Source organism: Neoarius graeffei, chromosome 16, assembly GCF_027579695.1.
Source record: "Neoarius graeffei isolate fNeoGra1 chromosome 16, fNeoGra1.pri, whole genome shotgun sequence".
Taxonomy (NCBI): Eukaryota; Metazoa; Chordata; class Actinopteri; order Siluriformes; family Ariidae; genus Neoarius; species Neoarius graeffei.
Window position 1 is genome coordinate 5,447,664 of NC_083584.1, and position 19,199 is coordinate 5,466,862.

The 19,199-nt window shown below is 43.1% G+C and overlaps 1 protein-coding gene across 4 annotated transcripts in view; it reads left to right on the plus strand.

The window, feature by feature from the left end:
* adck5 (aarF domain containing kinase 5) overlaps positions 1-18,881 on the plus strand; it is a 40,621-nt gene extending 21,740 nt beyond the window's left edge. For 2 of the 4 annotated variants that reach the window (XM_060942409.1, XM_060942412.1), the window contains 7 exons: positions 5,144-5,245; positions 5,350-5,431; positions 5,536-5,614; positions 7,063-7,154; positions 13,765-14,017; positions 14,634-14,750; positions 18,759-18,881. In XM_060942409.1, the coding sequence (XP_060798392.1) occupies positions 5,144-5,245; positions 5,350-5,431; positions 5,536-5,614; positions 7,063-7,154; positions 13,765-14,017; positions 14,634-14,750; positions 18,759-18,861 (828 nt within the window). In that variant the 3' untranslated portion in view covers positions 18,862-18,881. The remainder of the gene's footprint in view (positions 1-5,143; positions 5,246-5,349; positions 5,432-5,535; positions 5,615-7,062; positions 7,155-13,764; positions 14,018-14,633; positions 14,751-18,758) is intronic. The other 2 variants (XM_060942410.1, XM_060942411.1) reach the window with 1 other exon arrangement.
* Positions 18,882-19,199: the final 318 nt, after the last annotated feature.

Genomic DNA, 19,199 nt, shown 5'->3' on the forward strand with positions numbered 1-19,199 from the left:
CTATTGCGGACATTTAGCGAACTTCAGCTAGCCTTTGCCAGAGACAAAATGGATGGATTTTTAGTACCTAAAGCTACAGTGAGTGAGGAGACAGAGTCTGGGCCAAGCAAAAAAAGAAGGAAGTATGACCACGATTATTTAAAGTTTGGATTTTCATGGACTGGATCTGAAGATGCTCCACTGCCACAGTGTGTTGTCTGCCAAGAGGTGCTCGCTAACGATGCTATGAGATGTTTAAAATGTGAAAAACAAGATGTTTAAAAAAAAAAAAAGCACAGATGTTTAAAATGTGTAAAAAAGAGGTTTTAAAAAAGCACAGATGTTTAAAATGTGTAAAAGAGGTTTTAAAAAAGCACAGATGTTTAAAATGTGTAAAAAAGAGATTTTAAAACAGCACAGATGTTTAAAATGTGTAAAAGAGGTTTTAAAAAAGCACAGATGTTTAAAATGTGTAAAAAAGAGGTTTTAAAAAAGCACAGATGTTTAAAATGTGTAAAAGAGGTTTTAAAAAAGCACAGATGTTTAAAATGTGTAAAAAAGAGATTTTAAAACAGCACAGATGTTTAAAATGTGTAAAAGAGGTTTTAAAAAAGCACAGATGTTTAAAATGTGTAAATAAAAGAGGTTTTAAAAAAGCACAGATGTTTAAAATGTGTAAAAGAGGTTTTAAAAAAGCACAGATGTTTAAAATGTGTAAAAAAGAGGTTTTAAAAAAGCACAGATGTTTAAAATGTGTAAAAGAGGTTTTAAAAAAGCACAGATGTTTAAAATGTGTAAAAAAGAGATTTTAAAACAGCACAGATGTTTAAAATGTGTAAGAGGTTTTAAAAAAGCACAGATGTTTAAAATGTGTAAAAAAGAGGTTTTAAAAAAGCACAGATGTTTAAAATGTGTAAAAGAGGTTTTAAAAAAGCACAGATGTTTAAAATGTGTAAAAGAGGTTTTAAAAAAGCACAGATGTTTAAAATGTGTAAATAAAAGAGGTTTTAAAAAAAGCACAGATGTTTAAAATGTGTAAAAGAGGTTTTAAAAAAGCACAGATGTTTAAAATGTGTAAGAGGTTTTAAAAAAGCACAGATGTTTAAAATGTGTAAAAGAGGTTTTAAAAAAGCACAGATGTTTAAAATGTGTAAATAAAAGAGGTTTTAAAAAAGCACAGATGTTTAAAATGTGTAAAAGAGGTTTTAAAAAAGCACAGATGTTTAAAATGTGTAAGAGGTTTTAAAAAAGCACAGATGTTTAAAATGTGTAAAAGAGGTTTTAAAAAAGCACAGATGTTTAAAATGTGTAAATAAAAGAGGTTTTAAAAAAGCACAGATGTTTTAAATGTGTAAAAAGATGTTTTCAAAAAGCACAGATGTTTAAAATGTGTAAAAGGAAAAAAATAAAAGTGTACAACAACCTTTTTTTTTTTTTTTTTTTTTTTTTTTTAAATACGAATGGAACATTAAGTAACGATAAAAATTGTGAAGGGGGGCGCTGTTGTTTATTTGCTCTCTGAGGGGGGGCTGACTCTCCCACACTTTGAAAACCCCTGGTTTAAGCCATTCACATTTAAGGACGCTATTCTCACGTTGTTACTCTGCATCACTTATAAGAATAAAGACAAAGGAAAACATTGATAGCCCCACTAACAATGCCAAAACGTTGGCATGAAACAAACAGAGCAAATATAACCGATGAACTTCCAAACAATTGAGGATCTCTCCATCCTCACAGTCTGATCCCGTTGGTGGATCTAGGGAAAACCCTCTTAAGTAAAGAGGGGCCTAACTTAGCAATGACAGGTCCTACAGAGAGGGTAATGGTCATTCTAAATGAGTCCAACGTTAGAACTTCGAAGAAAAACTTCAGTAACCCAGGGCTCCAATAGTTACTTTTCTTTTAGCATATGAATAGCAGGGTAACCATTATTCTGACAACTAAAAACACAGGCTATCAGAACATTCCTACCGGTTTTGCTTCATTGTATAATCGCTTATCTTAGTCAAAGAATCTTCGGAACTCTTGCAGCTTTTCCTTGGCTCGTGCAGCTGCTGTTGTGTAGCTCCTCCGGGGGGATCCCTCATCGGGCTGCCACTCCATTGCTGTGCGGAGCTGTGACTCCAGCCCGGCCACCGCGGTCGTAGGTGTTGGAGTCTTCTCTGCGAGTCCGTGTCTCTCTAGCTCCCGCTTCACCTCCTCCACGCTGTTGTAGGTTCGGGGTCCCGTCTCCCAGTGGATCCTCATCCTGGTGAATGGTGTCTGGAACCGGACGCCCTTCTCCTTCAAGATTCTTTTAGTAGCGTTGTACTCCTTTCTCTTTTGCACAACCTGTGTCGCATAGTCGTGGTCGAATGACAGGACTTTGTTTCCCAGCCGTGTTTTCTTTTTCCATGCCTCTCTCAGAACTCTCTCTTTGGTAGAGAATTCCAGAAAGTTCACAATAATGGGTCTTGGCTGGGCTCTGTCTGCAGGTTCCTGTGCAAGTGACTGATGCGCTCTTTGAATTTTAAAATCTTCCGGCAGGTGGCGCTCACATCCAAGCAGATCTTGAACAAACTTGGCCGCGGACTCGCCCTCTTCTCCCTCTTTTACTCCGTATATACGGAGATTATTTCTCCTCGATCTGGATTCCAAATCGGTTAACTTATCCTGAAGAGCTTTTTGTTCTCTCAGTGAGATGAGAAGAGCATTGTTAGCCTCCTGTGCCCAGTGTTCCAGCTTTTCAATCCACGACTCAGCCTCATTAATTCTGTAGCTGCTGTTCAGTGGCAACTTTAGCGAGTTGTCAGTTTATATCCTGTCTGAAATCATCCAGGTCTTTTTTCACGTCGCTCCTCAACGTTTCACCAAATGAGCGAAGGGCATCTTTTTATTTCTGTTTTTAAATCCCTTATCTCCTTGCTGATAATTTCTAGATCCGAGCCCATTTCTGCCTTGCTTCCAGCGAGGTGTGTTGTTTCATGGCCGCTGTTGTCTTCCATTACATGTTTAGCTAGCGGTTCCTCCATTTCTTCTCTCATCATGTTTTTAGCCTGAGCAAGTCAAGTTTTCCTACCCATTCCAACTTGCCCCTGTCGCATTACAGTCGGTTTGATTTCTAGCTGTGGTTATTCGAGTTATCGGGGGGGGGTTGGTTTTTTTTTTTTTTACACTTAACTATCTATCAAAGCTCTGATGCCATGCAGCCTACCATGGCATGTCCAAACCCCAATAGTAGCATTTTATAATCAATACAAAATTTGATTGGGAGCCAATGCAGTGTGGATAAGACAGGGGTGATGGGGTCATATTTTCTAGTTCTAGTAAGGACTCTTGCTGCTGCATTTTGAACTAACTGGAGCTTGTTTATGCACTTATTGGAACATCCAGACAGTAAGGCATTACAATAATCCAACCTGGAGGGAACGAAAGCATGAACTAGTTTTCCCGCGTCATGTAGTGACATTAAATTTCTTATCTTAGCAATATTTCTGAGATGAAAGAAAGCTATCCGGGTAATGTTATCAATGTGAGTTTCGAATGAAAGACTGGGGTCAATAATCACTCCGAGGTCTTTTACTGCTGCACGTGAAGAAACAGAAAGGCCATCCAGAGTTACTGTGTAATCAGAAAACTTATTTCTAGCTGCATGTGGTCCGAGTACAAGTACTTCAGTCTTGTCAGAGTTAAGCAGAAGGAAGTTAATAAGCATCCAGTGTCTAATGTCCTTCACACATTCCTCAATTCTATTAAGCTGGTGTCTCTCATCAGGTTTTGCAGAAACATACAACTGTGTGTCATCAGCATAACAGTGGAAACTAATACAATGTTTACGAATAATATCGCCCAGAGGGAACATATATAAAGAAAAAAGCAGTGGACCCAAGACAGAACCTTGTGGAACAAACTTTACCTCGGTATGTCCAGAAAAATCACCATTTACATCAACATACTGATAGCGATCAGTTAAATAAGAGCTGAGCCAGGAGAGGGCCGTTCCCTTAACTCCCACAACATTTTCTAGTCTATCCAGAAGAATGGAATGATCAATGGTATCAAATGCTGCACTAAGGTCAAGCAACACAAGCAGCGAGACACAGCCCTGATCAGACGCCAACAGTAGGTCGTTTACTACTTTAACCAGTGCTGTCTCTGTGCTATGATGAGGTCTAAATCCTGACTGATACATTTCATGGATGTTATTCCTATGTAAATATGAGCATAACTGCTGTGCCACAGCTTTTTCAAGGATCTTGGAGATAAAGGGGAGGTTTGATATTGGCCGATAATTGGACAGCTGACAGGGATCAAGGTCAGGTTTTTTAATCAGGGGTTTGATAACTGCTAGTTTAAAGGATTTGGGTACATAGCCAATCATAAGAGAAGAATTTATTATTTTTAGAAGCAGTTCAGTTACTTCAGGTATTATCTGTTTGAATAGACGTGTAGGTAAGGGATCTAGTACACAAGTCGAGGCTTTTGATGCTGAGATTAATGAAAGTAATTCAGTTTCTCTAAGGGGAGTAAAACATTCTAATTGCTGATCTGATACAGTTATATTGTTAACTACAGGGTCACTTACATTGTCTGACCTTAAATTAGTAGAGTGAATTTTTTGTCGGATATTCTCAATTTTGTCATTAAAAAAATTAATGAAGTCGTTGCTACTCCATACTGCAGGTGTGCATGTGTCTATAGTGGACTTATTCCTGGTTAATTTTGCTGCAGTATTAAATAGGAACCTAGGATTATTTTTATCTTCTATTAGGAGGCGGCACGGTGGTGTAGTGGTTAGCACTGTCGCCTCACAGCAAGAAGGTCCGGGTTCGAGCCCCGTGGCCGGCGAGGGCCTTTCTGTGTGGAGTTTGCATGTTCTCCCCGTGTCCGCGTGGGTTTCCTCCGGGTGCTCCGGTTTCCCCCACAGTCCAAAGACATGCAGGTTAGGTTAACTGGTGACTCTAAATTGAGCGTAGGTGTGAATGTGAGTGTGAATGGTTGTCTGTGTCTATGTGTCAGCCCTGTGATGACCTGGCGACTTGTCCAGGGTGTACCCCGCCTTTCGCCCGTAGTCAGCTGGGATAGGCTCCAGCTCGCCTGCGACCCTGTAGAACATGATAAAGCGGCTACAGATAATGAGATGAGTATCAAGTGTAATAAACAGACGCACACTGATCCTCAGCTCTGCTCCTCACACCAGCGCGTCCTCACGGCAGAGTTCTGTGAAGGCTGCAAAATCAACAACATCGAGGAGATCAAGAGGCAGGGCCTGAGTTTAAAAGATGTGAGTAACTGACACTTTAATTAGATTTATTTATTTATTTATTATTATCATTATTGTTATTATTATTATTATTATTGATGTGTGTTCCTTGTTGTGCTCCTCAGACAGCAGATAAATTCATCAGGACTTTTGCGGAACAAATATTTTACACCGGATTTATACATGCAGACCCACATCCTGGAAACGGTATGAAGTGTGTGTGAGGACCAAACGTCCCCATAATGATAGAAATACGAGACAGCTGGGAGATTTAATTGGTCCTCAGAAAACTGTGTCTCTCTCTCTCTCAGTGTTGGTGCGAAGAGGTCCTGATAAAAAAGCAGAACTTGTTCTCTTAGATCATGGACTGTACGAACACCTCAGCAAAAGGTGACTGCCCATGAGTTCATTAAAGGTCATAGGCAACAGACGGAGGTGAAACGTTCACTTTGTTTAGTTGTTGTATCAACTTTGTTTAGAAGAACGACGCAAAAAGCGAATTCAGTCTTCCTGGTGTCTAATTTGCACCCTAAAATTGAATAAAACAGTTAAAATATACTGTTTTGCCCAATTTCCGAAGCTTTGTTTACATCCCACTTATGCGCACTTTCACTGCCAGGGGACCGTCGTGATGTCATTTAAACCAAACAGACCGGGAGCAGCTCTGTGTTTACCTGCGAACCGAGCACACGTGTACGGACTTTGGTCGTGAGAGGTTGTGTAAAATGTCTGATAGCGATTTTGAAGTAGGAACTCTCCAAATTGAATATCGAGAGGTGAAACCATATCTGTATGAACCTGTGGCTGTTGTGAAGCAACCGGTGAATGTGGCTCACTGGTTTGACCGCGCGGCCTCGGAATCGCACAGCGACTCAACCGACTCTGATCGCAGTGACCCCGGACCTCAACAAGACTTGCGCCCAAACGATTTATCCTGGTAGTTATGATAAATTCCTGCTTTCGCCGTAATACTAAATACGAGCCCTTTTGAAGAATAATTAAACCGCCTCCCTAGTGGATATAGGGAACGATTACTGGACAGTGCGCCGGTAGGCCACATTAGCCTGCCATCCGCGGCATTATACTATTTATAGCCGACTCTAAGCGAGGAAATATCCCTTTGTCTCATTTCCACAGTGATTGTACAGGATCCCTCAGAATTCTTGACTTGTCAATTGCAAGCAAAAGTAAAAATGTTTCCCTCCAATCTTCTCCTTTTTGCTTGAGCGTTGCTGCTCCGTTTCTTCTTTGACTGCTTGATTTTGTTTCACGCGCGCAATCCACTCTCTCCGCCTCGTCTCCTCTTCCGGAAAAAGCCAACCCTCTCGCTCCACCTCTTCTCCTTTTTTGGAAAAAGTCAATCCACTCTCTCCACCTCTTATCCTCTCTCGGAAAAAGGTAAAAGCTTTTTCCTGAACCGGTCCCGTTGTTACAGTTCACTGCACAGCAATAAGGCATGGGGTTTTCTTTGGAAATTCCTGAACGCACGTCTGCACTCAAGCCGAACAGCCATGTAAGTAAACGGAAGTGGGCTCAACTCAAGCGGTTTGTTTGGCTTAAATGACGTCACGCGCCGAGTGGTCACGAAAATCGCTGAACAGAAATTCGCCACGATCTGCGCTAACTTATTTTAATTATTACTTATTAACAATACTTCTTGGGACCAGAAGAAAATTACAGAGGGTTTTTTAACATATAAAGTTTCCAATGTGCATAAAATTAAAACTGTTGCCTATGAGCTTTTAATATTCATAAGTAGCTCATGAATAATGTGTACATTGTGTTTGGCTCTGCTCCTTTCTTCCCCCCCGTAACGCCATGTTTATTTTCCATCTCAGTGACCGAGCCGCTTTGTGCCAGTTGTGGCGCTCCATTATCCTCCGAGACAAAGCCGCCATGAAGAGATACTCCAATGACCTTGGGGTCAAAGGTCAGCTTGAGCATTAGTACAGTCACTGAATGAAGTGTTTAATCATCCTGCTCCAAATACGACAATTCTGTTCTAGTGTGGGGTCAAATCCAGAACCCTGAAGGATTCATCGGTTGTCCCTCTCTTAAAGGTTCTCAGTAGAACCCTACACCAGAGTTATTTTACTAGCAGACAGGGTTACAAACTAGAACCCATTTTGTTCAGATGAGTGCGTAAGGAGTTAAACTTCTTTTTTTCATCAGCTAGAGGCTGTGTAGTGTTTAAGTTTGTACACCCTCAGGACTGAAAGAGATTTAAAATCCCCATGAAGTGTTTTGAGAGGCGTGATTGGATTCTGTATGTTGATGTATTTCGTTTTGAAGTCAGAGTGACTGAGTGTCGAAGTGCTTAACTGAGCCACACAACAGCCAATAGCATGTGAGATATGCCACAGTGCCGCCCAAAATAAACACGCTCGTGAACTTGTTAAATACACAGAACCGTGACGAGGTTAATGAGTCTTTCAGCTGTGGAGGATTTCTCCCCGCTACCTTCACCCACGCCCGTCCACTTCGACCAGGACGAAGTGACGAACTGTAAAAGAAAATGAGTTTTTTTTTTTTTTTGCTACAGTTGTGGTCAGAAGTTTACATACAGTGACATGAATGTCATCCTGGATATGAACATCATGGTAATATTTGGGCCAGGGTTCCCGCGGGGTTTTAAAAGGTAGTTAATTAAAATAGGCTAAATTATGGCCAGTAAAAGGTAGTAAACGTAATCTGACGTGGTAGTAAATTTTTTTTGACCCCCATCCAACTGGGCCTGTGTGTTTTCTAATTCGTTTAATTAACCTGCATGCCATAATATCCATAAATTACTACATTTGGGCGAATTTATTTTTATGTATCGAGGAGGACCGCAGTGAGGAGTTGGTGGCGCATGCGCATTGAATTCCAATAACGGTCGAATCCAGTATAAATTTATACCAGAGATTGTTTAGTACGAGACTGACTTTGTTTATACGGCTCTAGTCGAATCTATTTGTTAACCCGACTGGCGACATCTGCACGAGAATTAAACAATGGGGAAATGCACATTTTCAGACCTCTGGCTGGAGGAACCTGATTTTAAAGACTGGCTAAAGGCGGTAGATGGCAATCGGCGAGAGGCGCTCATTGAAAAGTTGATCGAGGCACATGTAATGCGTTGTGTGCGCGCGCGCTTGATGCGTTGTGTGCGCGCGTGCGCGCACCTGGTGCGTTGTGCGCGCGCCTGGTGCGTTGTGCACGCGCGCGCGCGCCTGGTGCGTTGTGCGCGCGCGCGCCTGGTGCGTTGTGTGTGCGCGCCATTTGAGGCATCCAAAATGTGATGAGCAAATCTGTTCAACTGTTCAAATGATTAAGATTAACCCTCTAAAACACTGATCTCTGGGAGGAAGGTGTTGACTCTGCCCACGGGCCTTCACCACTACAGGACTGGTGCAAATGACTATCTTAAGCAAACTTGGCAATGTGTTGAGAGACTGCCAAAATAGGGCTTGGGTTATGTGTGTTTTGTATCTTTAGGGTGTGTGTCTTGTCTTTGTCATGTGTGTGTGCGTTTTGTGTGTGTGTGTGGGTGGGTTCGTGTTTGCCATTTGACCTGATCTAAATGTAATGAGTTGATGTACCTAAGCACATAAGATTTTTTGTGCAAATCTGTTCACCTGTTCAAAAGATTATTCCACAAACAAAAGGTTGGCCATCTTGAAAGTGTTGGCCGACAAAATGTAATCAGATCTTGTACCTAATGTGAAGTGTTGACACACAAGGTTTAGTGCAAATCTGTGTACCTGTTAAGAGGTTATGGGCCACAGTTTCACAGTTCAATAAAATTATAACTTGTATGTGGAAGTTTGTTTTCTTTTATGCAAATATGCATTACTCCATGTGTAGCCCTAGCAATGGGAGGTTCTATTATGCGTCCAAAGGGAAAGAGTTACACTACCGGTACGTTCAGATTTTCTTTCTATCTTGTCTCATCAATCCAACTCTTTGGGTAGAGTTGTCACTAACTTATATGTAGCACATTCACTTGGACTAACACATACACTCAAAGATTACCTTGTTAAATTGTGAGAAAATGTCCAAATCCAAATTGTTGCTGTGGTAGTAAAAAAAATTGTGAAGGTAGTAAAAAGGTAGTAAAAAGGTAGTAAATTCAACATAAAATATCTGTAGGAACCCTGTGGGCATTCAGTAATTTCTTTGAACTGTTCTTTTTCTGTGGTGGAATGTACAGCATACAGCTTTAATAATAAAAATAAAAAAACACCTAGAATTTTGTGCACAAGTTTTAATTTTCTTTGGGTTTTCTGAAATCAACACCGGGTCAAAATTAAACATACAGGATCAAAAATTTACATACACTCACTTGGATTATTAATTCAGAGGTGCCCGAACTTCCAAAATGTCTCTTATCTTGCCGAGGTCTCTTAACTTCCTATTAGTGATCATGATTGACTACAGCTGGTAGCTTCTCTGTGCCTTCATAAAGAGGGTTTGTTTACAGTACTTATTGGATTGACCAACACACAGTAAAATGGGGAAAGTCCATGGAGCTCAGTGCAGATCTGAGAAAGAGGATCGCAGATGTACACAACTCCAGAATGTCTCTTGGAGCCATTTCTAAACAAGTGCAAATTCCAAGATCAGTTCAAACAATTGTATGCAAGTTATTGAGAGTTTTAGTCACTTTGCCAAGCCACTTTGCTTCAAGAAAACCTAAACTGTAACCCTCAGCTGAAAGGAAATTGGTTCAGATGGTCAGAAACAACCTGGCAACCACCATGGCACAGCCCTGCCATGAACTGGAAACTGATGGATCACTGTCTACAGTTCAGATCACCATGGACCAAGAGGCTGCTATCCAAGAACTAATCCCCTGCTCCAAAATTGACACCTTCAAGCTTAACTGAAGTTTAAAGCTGATCATACGGACAAAGAAAAATTCTTCTGGAGGAGCTGTATGGTCAGGTGGGACAAAGATTGAGTTGTTTAACCACAATGACCACCATGTACAGAGGGACACTGTACCAGCTGGTGGTGGTGGTGGTAGGACCATCATGCTCTGGGGCTGTTTTACTGCCAGTGGAACTGGTTCGTTGCACAAAGTGGATGGAATAATGAAGGAGGAGGACGACCTCAGAATTCTTCAGCATAAACCATCAGAAACTTGAACATGACTTGGGACTTACAACAGGACAGTGAACCCAAACACGCATCAGAGCTGGATGTGGAGGATAAAGCAGGCGAACATTAAGCTTAAAACAAGTCCTGACTTCAACCCTATTGAAAATATATGGGCCGTGCTTATAAGTCGAGTCCATGCCAAGAAAAAAAAAACTAATTTAACTGAACTCTACCAATTCTACCATGAAGAGTCATGAAATGTCCAACCAGAATTCTGCCAGAAGCTTGTTCATGGGAAACAAAAATGTTTGGTCAAGGTGAATCTTGCAAAGAGATATTTTACCCAAATATTAGGTGTGCTGTATGTATATTTTTGACCCTGTATGTATAATTTTGACACCCTGTGTTGATTTCAGAAAACCTAAAGAAAATTAAAACTTATGCACCGAATTCTATTTTTTTTAATGAAAGCTGTATGCTGTACAGTCATTCTGCTACAGAAAAATAACAGTTCAAAGAAATTACTGAAAGCCCAAATATTGCCATGACATTCATTAGATTAGATAAAACTTTATTGATCCCTTTGGGAGGGTTCCCTCAGGGAAATTAAGATTCCAGCAGCATCATTACAGATAAACAGAGAAAAGAAATAGAGAAAAACTTCTAGATAAATTTAAAATAAGTATTTACGTATACAAATATAAAAAGAATAAGATATGGGAAAGGGGGGGAGAAGGGGGGGCAGCAGGAGAGATATTGCACATTATATTGCACATTGTCCGGTATTGCTTATTGTCAGGCTACTGCTTCTTCCCGTCTTCTGTCCTCCTGTTACCCCTCCCCCCCCCGAGAGGAGTTGTACAGTCTGATGGCGTGAGGGACAAAGGAGTTTTTGAGTCTGTTCGTCCTGCACTTGGGAAGGAGCATTCTGTCACTGAACAGACTCCTCTGGTTGCTGATGATGATGTGCAGAGGGTGACTGGCATTGTCCATGATCTTCAATAGTTTGTCCATAGACCTCTTATCTGCCACCTTCACCAGAGAGTCCAGCTTCACACCAACCACAGAGCCGGCCCGCCTGATCAGTTTGTCCAGCCTGGATGTGTCCTCCTTGGATGTGCTGCCCCCCCACAGCACACCACACCACGGTGTAAAACAGGACACTGGCGACCACAGACTGATAGAACATCCACAGGAGTTTCCTGCAGATGTTAAAGGACTGCAGCCTCCTAAGGAAGTATAGCCTGCTCTGTCCCTTCCTGTAGAAGTGATTGGTGTTGCAAGTCCAGTCCAGCTTGCTGTCCAGCCACAGCCTGAGGTACTTGTAGGAATCCACAGCCTCCACCTCGACTCCCTCGATCAGAACTGGTCGTGACCTTGGTCTGGACCTCCCAAAGTCAATGACCAGCTCCTTGGTCTTTGAGGTGTTGAGCTGCAGATGGTTCCTGTTGCACCACACAGCAAAGTCCCTCACCAGGCTCCTATACTCCTCCTCTCTGTCGTCACTGATGCACCCAACGATGGCTGTGTCATCGGCAAACTTCTGAATGTGACACAGCTCTGAGTTTTAGCAGAAGTCCGCAGTGTACAGGGTGAAGAGAAGAGGGGCCAGCACTGTGCCCTGGGGTGCTCCGGTGCTGCTAATCACAGTGTCAGACGTGATGTCCTTCAGCCTGAAGTACTGCGGCCTGTCAGTGAGGTAGCTGGAGATCCAGGTGACCAGGTAGGGGTCCACTCGCATCCTGTTCAGTTTGTCCTGAAGCAATAGGGGCTGGATGGTGTTGAAGGCACTCGAGAAGTCCAAGAAGAGGATCCTCACTGTGCCATTTCCCTTATCCAGATGCGAGTGGGCTCAGTGTAGCAGGTAGAGGATGGCGTCTTCCACACAGACACCTGCCCGGTACGCAAACTGCAGACAGTCTTGGGCATGTTGTACCTGGGGTCTGAGGAGGCTGAGAAAGAGCCACTCCAATGTCTTCATCAGATGTGAAGTGAGCACCACCGGTTGGAAGTCGTTCAGCTCGCTGGGCTGATTTTTTTTTTTTTTTGGGAACTGGAACAATACATGATGTCTTCATGGGTGGGCACTCTCCCCAGCTGCAGGCTAAGGTTGAAGATGCGTTGGAGTGCTTCACCCAGTTCAGCAGCACAGGTCTTCAGTAGTCGGGCACATACCTTGTCCGGGCCTGCTGCTTTCCTAGGGTGAAGCTTCCTCAGTTGACCTCTGACCTGGTCTGCAGTAATGCATGGAGGAGTCTGTGTTGAAGTGGGGGAGGAAGGGGCTGCTGTGATGACTGGGGGGAGGTGTGTTAAGGGAAGAAGGAGAGATGGCTGCAGTGAGAGAGAGGGTGGGGGGGACGTGGGCTGGTTGAACCGATTGGGGGGGGAAAAGTCATTCAACTCATTCGCCCTCTCCACTGTCCCCTCAACAACTCTGGTCTTTGTATTGTGGCCTGTGATGGTTTTCACACCTTCCCAGACCTCCCTCATGCTGTTCTCCTTCAGCTTCTGCTCCACCTTTCTCCTGTAGCTGTCCTTAGCTTCCCTCATGCAGCGTTTCACCTCCTGCTGTGCTGCTTTCATCGCCTCCCTATCCCTGCTCCTGAAGGCAGCCTTCTTCCTGTTGAGGACAGCTTTGACTTCCTGTGTTACCCATGGCTTGTTATTAGGGTAACACCGTACAGCAGGGGTGTTCAATCTTATCCATAAAGGGCCAGTGTGGCTACAGACTTTCATTCCAACCAAGTGGGAGCTACACCTGATTACACTTGTTTAATCAGTTCATCTTGGTCTTCAACCAACTATCAAGGGTGACTCCTATTTGACTGGAACGAAAGCCTGCAGCCACACTGGCCCCTCATGGATAAGATTGAAGACCCCTGCCGTACAGTCTTGGCGGGGGAGACCACAGCTGCACAGAAGTTAAGGTAATCCGTCAGACGGTGTGTCAGCCCCTCTATGTCCTCACAGTGTGGGCTAAGCAGCACATCCCAGTCCGTGATGTCATAACAGTCCCTGAGGGCATCTTCCATTTCGGGGGACCACCTCCTGATGGAGCTAGTTGTTGCAGGCTGCCTTTGAACCAGGGGGGTGTACTTCAGCTGTAGAAGAACCAGGTTGTGGTCAGGCTTCCCTAGTGGGGGGAGGGGTGTGACTCTGTATGCATCCCTCACATTAGCATACAGCAAGTGAATTGTCCTGTTCATGTCACTGTATGTAAACTTCTGACCACAACTGTGTATACACACTATAGTATTGGTGTCCATAACGCTAGGGTACAGGTGCAAAAAGAAATGAAAGGGAAATGATAATGATTAAATATGGTGAAAGTAAAAGATGATCAACATTATCTGAATGTGATATAAATATTCCCTGCTCACATGTCTGCCTCTTATCCCCGTTATATAACGTACTGAATAATGAATTGATTTCTAACCTGGTTTTGTTGCGTGTATCAGACTACTTCCTGTTCTGCGAGATGCTCCTTCAGCGGCCCATTAACATGCGTGAGCTGGGTCTGGGGAACATCCTGAGCCGCGAGGAGACGTCGTACATGCGCGACATGGCTGCTCAGCACTTCGAAAGCATCATGGACGTGCTGAAGGCTCTGCCTCGACCCATGCTGCTCGTCTTCCGCAACATCAACACAGTGCGCAGCATCAACATAGCGCTGGGAGCTCCTGTAGACCGCTACGCCCTCATGGCCAAGAGGTGACCACACACACTCCACACTGCAGCTACACACTATAGCCACACACTCCACACTGCAGCTACACACTCCAGCTACACACCATAGCTCTACACTCCACACTGCAGCTACACACTCCAGCTACACACTCCACACTGCAGCTACACACTCCAGCTACACACCATAGCTCTACACTCCACACTGCAGCTACACACTCCAGCTACACACTCCACACTGCAGCTACACACTCCAGCTACACACCATAGCTCTACACTCCACACTGCAGCTACACACTATACACTGTATGTATCAAACGCGTCTCTTTTCTTGTTGCCAGTTCCACTGAAATATTACAATAAAATATGAAATTAATTTGATGTACGAGTGAGAGTTGGGTAAAGAGTTAAACTGATATTCATTTATCTGTGATGAAATGATTCCTTCAAATTCATCAGTTGCACAGTTTTGTTGTACAACAGTGTGAGTCATTAAAACTAGATAATCATCATTACAGTTTGATTTATAATAAAACGTTTTATTCATGGATTATTTTGCAGCTGCATTCCAACAGGTTAAGGGAAGAGACAGCTGAGGTGTGATAATGTATAGTGTGTGTGTGTGTGTGTGTGTGTGTGTCAGCGCCGTGCGAGGTTGGGGTAGAGCCCGAGCAGACGAGTCGAGACTTCTGCCCCGGGCCACTCTGTTGCGCTGGATTTGGAGTTTCTGGGAGGATGTGAAGTTTGAATGTGCTTTCAGGTGAATTTTAATTTTATCACAGAAAATAAACATCCACAGTGTCTCTGTATTTGTAAAATTAAATCCACCTCCAGGCTTTAGGCCACACCCCCTGACTGAGTCTTATCTAATACATGCAGCTACAGTACACTATATTCTTACGTGTGTGTGTGTGTGTGTATCAGGGCTTTACATCCGCACCCGCCCACCCGCCAAATGCGGGTAAAATTGGGCTTTGGCGGGTAATGACTTTAGTCCCACTAGCCACTTTGGCGGGTGGTTTATTCTGTGGTATGACAATATATTTTAACTGTAGTTTTCTCTGAAGGCATCTGATATAATAAATGCATTGCAATGTAATATTACGCACCTACAACTCCCATGAGCCCCTGCATAAACATTGACACAGCGTGTTAGAATTGTTTAGAACGTTTGTTAACGGCTCAGATAAAATCAGTGATACAGTAACCTGTGATTAATGAATGAAGCAACAAAGTTGCTGACGACTGACAAGCGTACTATGTGGTGGCATATAGCTGGAGTTTCAAACCCTGCTGCTCAGGGTAAAAGGGGCAGAGGTGGTCAGGGCCGGAGCAGCATTTTAAAATCACAGAGGTCCGTGATGCGCAAAGCGCGCGCCGAAACATGTTCGACATATTTAAATGAGAGGGTGAATTACACATCACACAAGAGATCTATTCCTGAAATTACTTTTAATGGTGTTTGAACTGAATATCATCTCATTATCTGTAGCCGCTTTATCCTGTTCTACAGGGTCGCAGGCAAGCTGGAGCCTATCCCAGCTGACTACGGGCGAAAGGCGGGGTTCACCCTGGACAAGTCGCCAGGTCATCACAGGGCTTGAATATCATCAGTTTTGAAAAAAAATCCTGTATGTGGCAAGAGGAAGAATAGTTTAAGCTTGTTTAATGGTTTGATCTGACCCAAGCAATGAGGACAAAAGATACCCAACCATGTAGCCTATGGAGCTGAGATACATTAACAATCTGGGATCCGTTACACCGACACAAAAAAAAAATTTCTGGGAACAAAATCAATACACACCACCATGTTTTAGGCAAAGTTATCCAAGGCAAACATAAGTTGAAACTTTCCTATTGTTTTGGCTTATCGAACGATTTATTTTTAAAATCACAAACAAGGCACCCTGTAGAACAGGATAAAGCGGCTAGAGATAATGAGATGAGATGAGACGAGACAAACAAGGCAGGCTACAACTGCGCTGCTCTGAAAACGTAAATTTAACAGCTTCATGAAAGTGCGCTGATGGTTACCATGAAAAGAACGTGTCTGCTGCACTGCGTTCCTCCCCTGAGTCGCATACTCATTCGCTGTTGTGTTCTTGGTCTCAGAGCCGCGCACACGAAACAGACACAGACAGAATCAACGTTTAACATCATTAACGATGCACTTTTTACGGAGACATTTTCATGTTATTCTTTATTTTTTTTTATCCAGTTGAATATTTAGTGTACAAATGTATTTTCAGTTCTTAAAAATGACTGAGGTCCGGACTGCGGGGGCCTCAGAGCTGGCTTACAGCCAGGAGACGAACAAGACGCTAATAGGAAGATAAGACAGTTCAATGGCAAATGGAAGTTCGGGTGAGATTGGCTAGTTCATAGCAAAACCTAAAATACCCTGTACTGCGAAGACTGTAGAAAGTCTGGCAAAGACAGGCACCAGTAATTTTAAACTCGAAACTATAAAGGACCACGAAAAGTCAAATGCACACATCAGTACTATAACATCAAAACAGGCGGAGACGGCTGGTTCACCACAGGACCGCATTGCTGTCATGAAGTCGGCTGAGCTGGAGAGGATGGAGCTGCTGGTTAGAAACGTTCACGCAATTGGAAAGAAGTTGATCCGCCCCAGCTATCAACTTATGGCCTGCTGGAAGCCTCAGGTCACGAAGACCATTTTTCATGGACCATTCAGACTCGACTGATGATGAATGTAATGAGGACATTTAATGTCTCTCTCTACACATGTTCTCACACACACACACACACACACACACACACACCAGGGCTTTACATTAACTTTTTTGCTCACCGGCCACTGTGGCTAGTGGTTTTCCCGAGTCACTAGCCATTCAGCCTTTTCACTAGCCACAATTTTGTTGCCAGGAAATCGCAGTTTTTTCTTCACCATGATACGTTAAAGTTCGGAAGATCTAGATTTAATTATGAACGGCAGCGTATAATGTATCTCTACAGTAGCACTCAAGTATTCAGTGCTGTTAAGGTCGCTCCCTATATGAAAACATGCAACCAGTTCAGACAAAAATATAACCAGAGTATTCTGTTTATTGAACTCAAATTCAAGCCCCTTACAATATGAAATATCGTATAATATGAAAAATAACATTCAGTACAACTGAACTGATTCTAATATTAAAAGTCTGATTCAAAACATTTATCATTGAAAAACATTTGATGTTTTGATATGCAAGTATTCTGTGTATTATCAAGTATTATGTATATGTATTATCTATTAATTGTGTGTGTGAACATGTGTAGAGCAGTGGCGGCTGGTAGTCTTTCAAACAGGGGAGGCTGGTCGGTTACGATATTTCCAGGTTTTAAAAGAAAAAACACATAAATTTTGGGGCGGCACGGTGGTGTAGTGGTTAGCGCTGTCGCCTCACAGCAAGAAGGTCCTGGGTTCGAGCCCCGTGGCCGGCGAGGGCCTTTCTGTGCGGAGTTTGCATGTTCTCCCCATGTCCGCGTGGGTTTCCTCCGGGTGCTCCGGTTTCCCCCACAGTCCAAAGACATGCAGGTTAGGTTAACTGGTGACTCTAAATTGAGCGTAGGTGTGAATGTGAGTGTGAATGGTTGTCTGTGTCTATGTGTCAGCCCTGTGATGACCTGGCGACTTGTCCAGGGTGAACCCCGCCTTTTGCCCGTAGTCAGCTGGGATAGGCTCCAGCTCGCCGCGACCCTGTAGAACAGGATAAAGCGGCTACAGATAATGAGATGAGATGAGATTCAGTTCAAACACCATTAAAAGTAATTTCAGGAATAGATCTCTTGTGTGATGTGTAATTCACCCTCTCATTTAAATATGTCGAACATGTTTCGGCGCGCGCTTTGCGCATCACGGACCTCTGTGATTTTAAAATGCTGCTCCGGCCCTGATCATCTCTGCCCCTTTTACCCTGAGCAGCAGGGTTTGAAACTCCAGCTATGTGCCGCCACATAGTGCGCTTGTCAGTTGTCAGCAACTTTGTTGCTTCGTTCATTAACCGCAGGTTACCGCATCACTGATTTTATCTGAGCCGTTAACGAACGTTTTAAACAATTCTAACATGTTGTCAGAATGTTTATGCAGGGGCTCATGGGAGTTGTAGGTGTGTAATATTACATTGCAATGCATTTATTATATCAGATGCCTTCAGAGAAAACTACAATTAAATATTGTCATACCACAGAATAAACCACCCGCCAAAGTGGCTAGTGGGACTAAAGTCATTACCCGCCAAAGCCCAATTTTACCCGCATTGGGCGGGTGGGCGGGTGCGGATGTAAAGCCCTGATACACACACTATTAATAGATAATACATAATATACATGCATATCAAAACATCAAATGTTTTTCAATGATAAATGTTTTGAATCAGACTTTTAATATTAGAATCAGTTCAGTTGTACTGAATGTTATTTTTCATATTATACGATATTTCATATTGTAAGAGGCTTGAATTTGAGTTCAATAAACAGAATACTCTGGTTATATTTTTGTCTGAACTGGTTGCATGTTTTCATATAGGGAGCGACCTTAACAGCACTGAATACCTGAGTGCTGCTGTAGAGATACATTATACGCTGCCGTTCATAATTAAATCTAGATCTTCCGAACTTTAACGTATCATGGTGAATAAAAAACTGTGATTTCCTGGCAACAAAATTGTGGCTAGTGACTCGGGAAAACCACTAGCCACAGTGGCCGGTGAGCAAAAAAGTTCATGTAAAGCCCTGGTGTGTGTGTGTGTGTGTGTTACAGGTCGGAGATGATGATGATGCGTGTGACTCGCTGTGTGCTGCAGATTTTGTCCTACTGCGGTTTCATCTCTCTGGATCCGGAGGTTTATCAGTACCTCAAATAAACACAGACTTCAGTAACCTGCCGGCTTTACTGTTCTATTTTCTTCAGTCTTACACCCTGACAGCTGAAGTGTAAACTCTCACCACCTTCCTCTCGCTGTCTTTCACTGTCCTGTTCACTGGAGCTTTCCTCTGTGGGGTCTTCTTTTTTTTTTTAACTGACTTACTTCCTGTCTCCTGGTTTTCATGTGTATTTATTTATTTATTTTTTTAAACGAATGAACCACAATGAGGGGCGGCACAGTGGTGTAGTGGTTAGCGCTGTCGCCTCACAGCAAGAAGGTCCGGGTTCGAGCCCCGTGGCCGGCGAGGGCCTTTCTGTGCGGAGTTTGCATGTTCT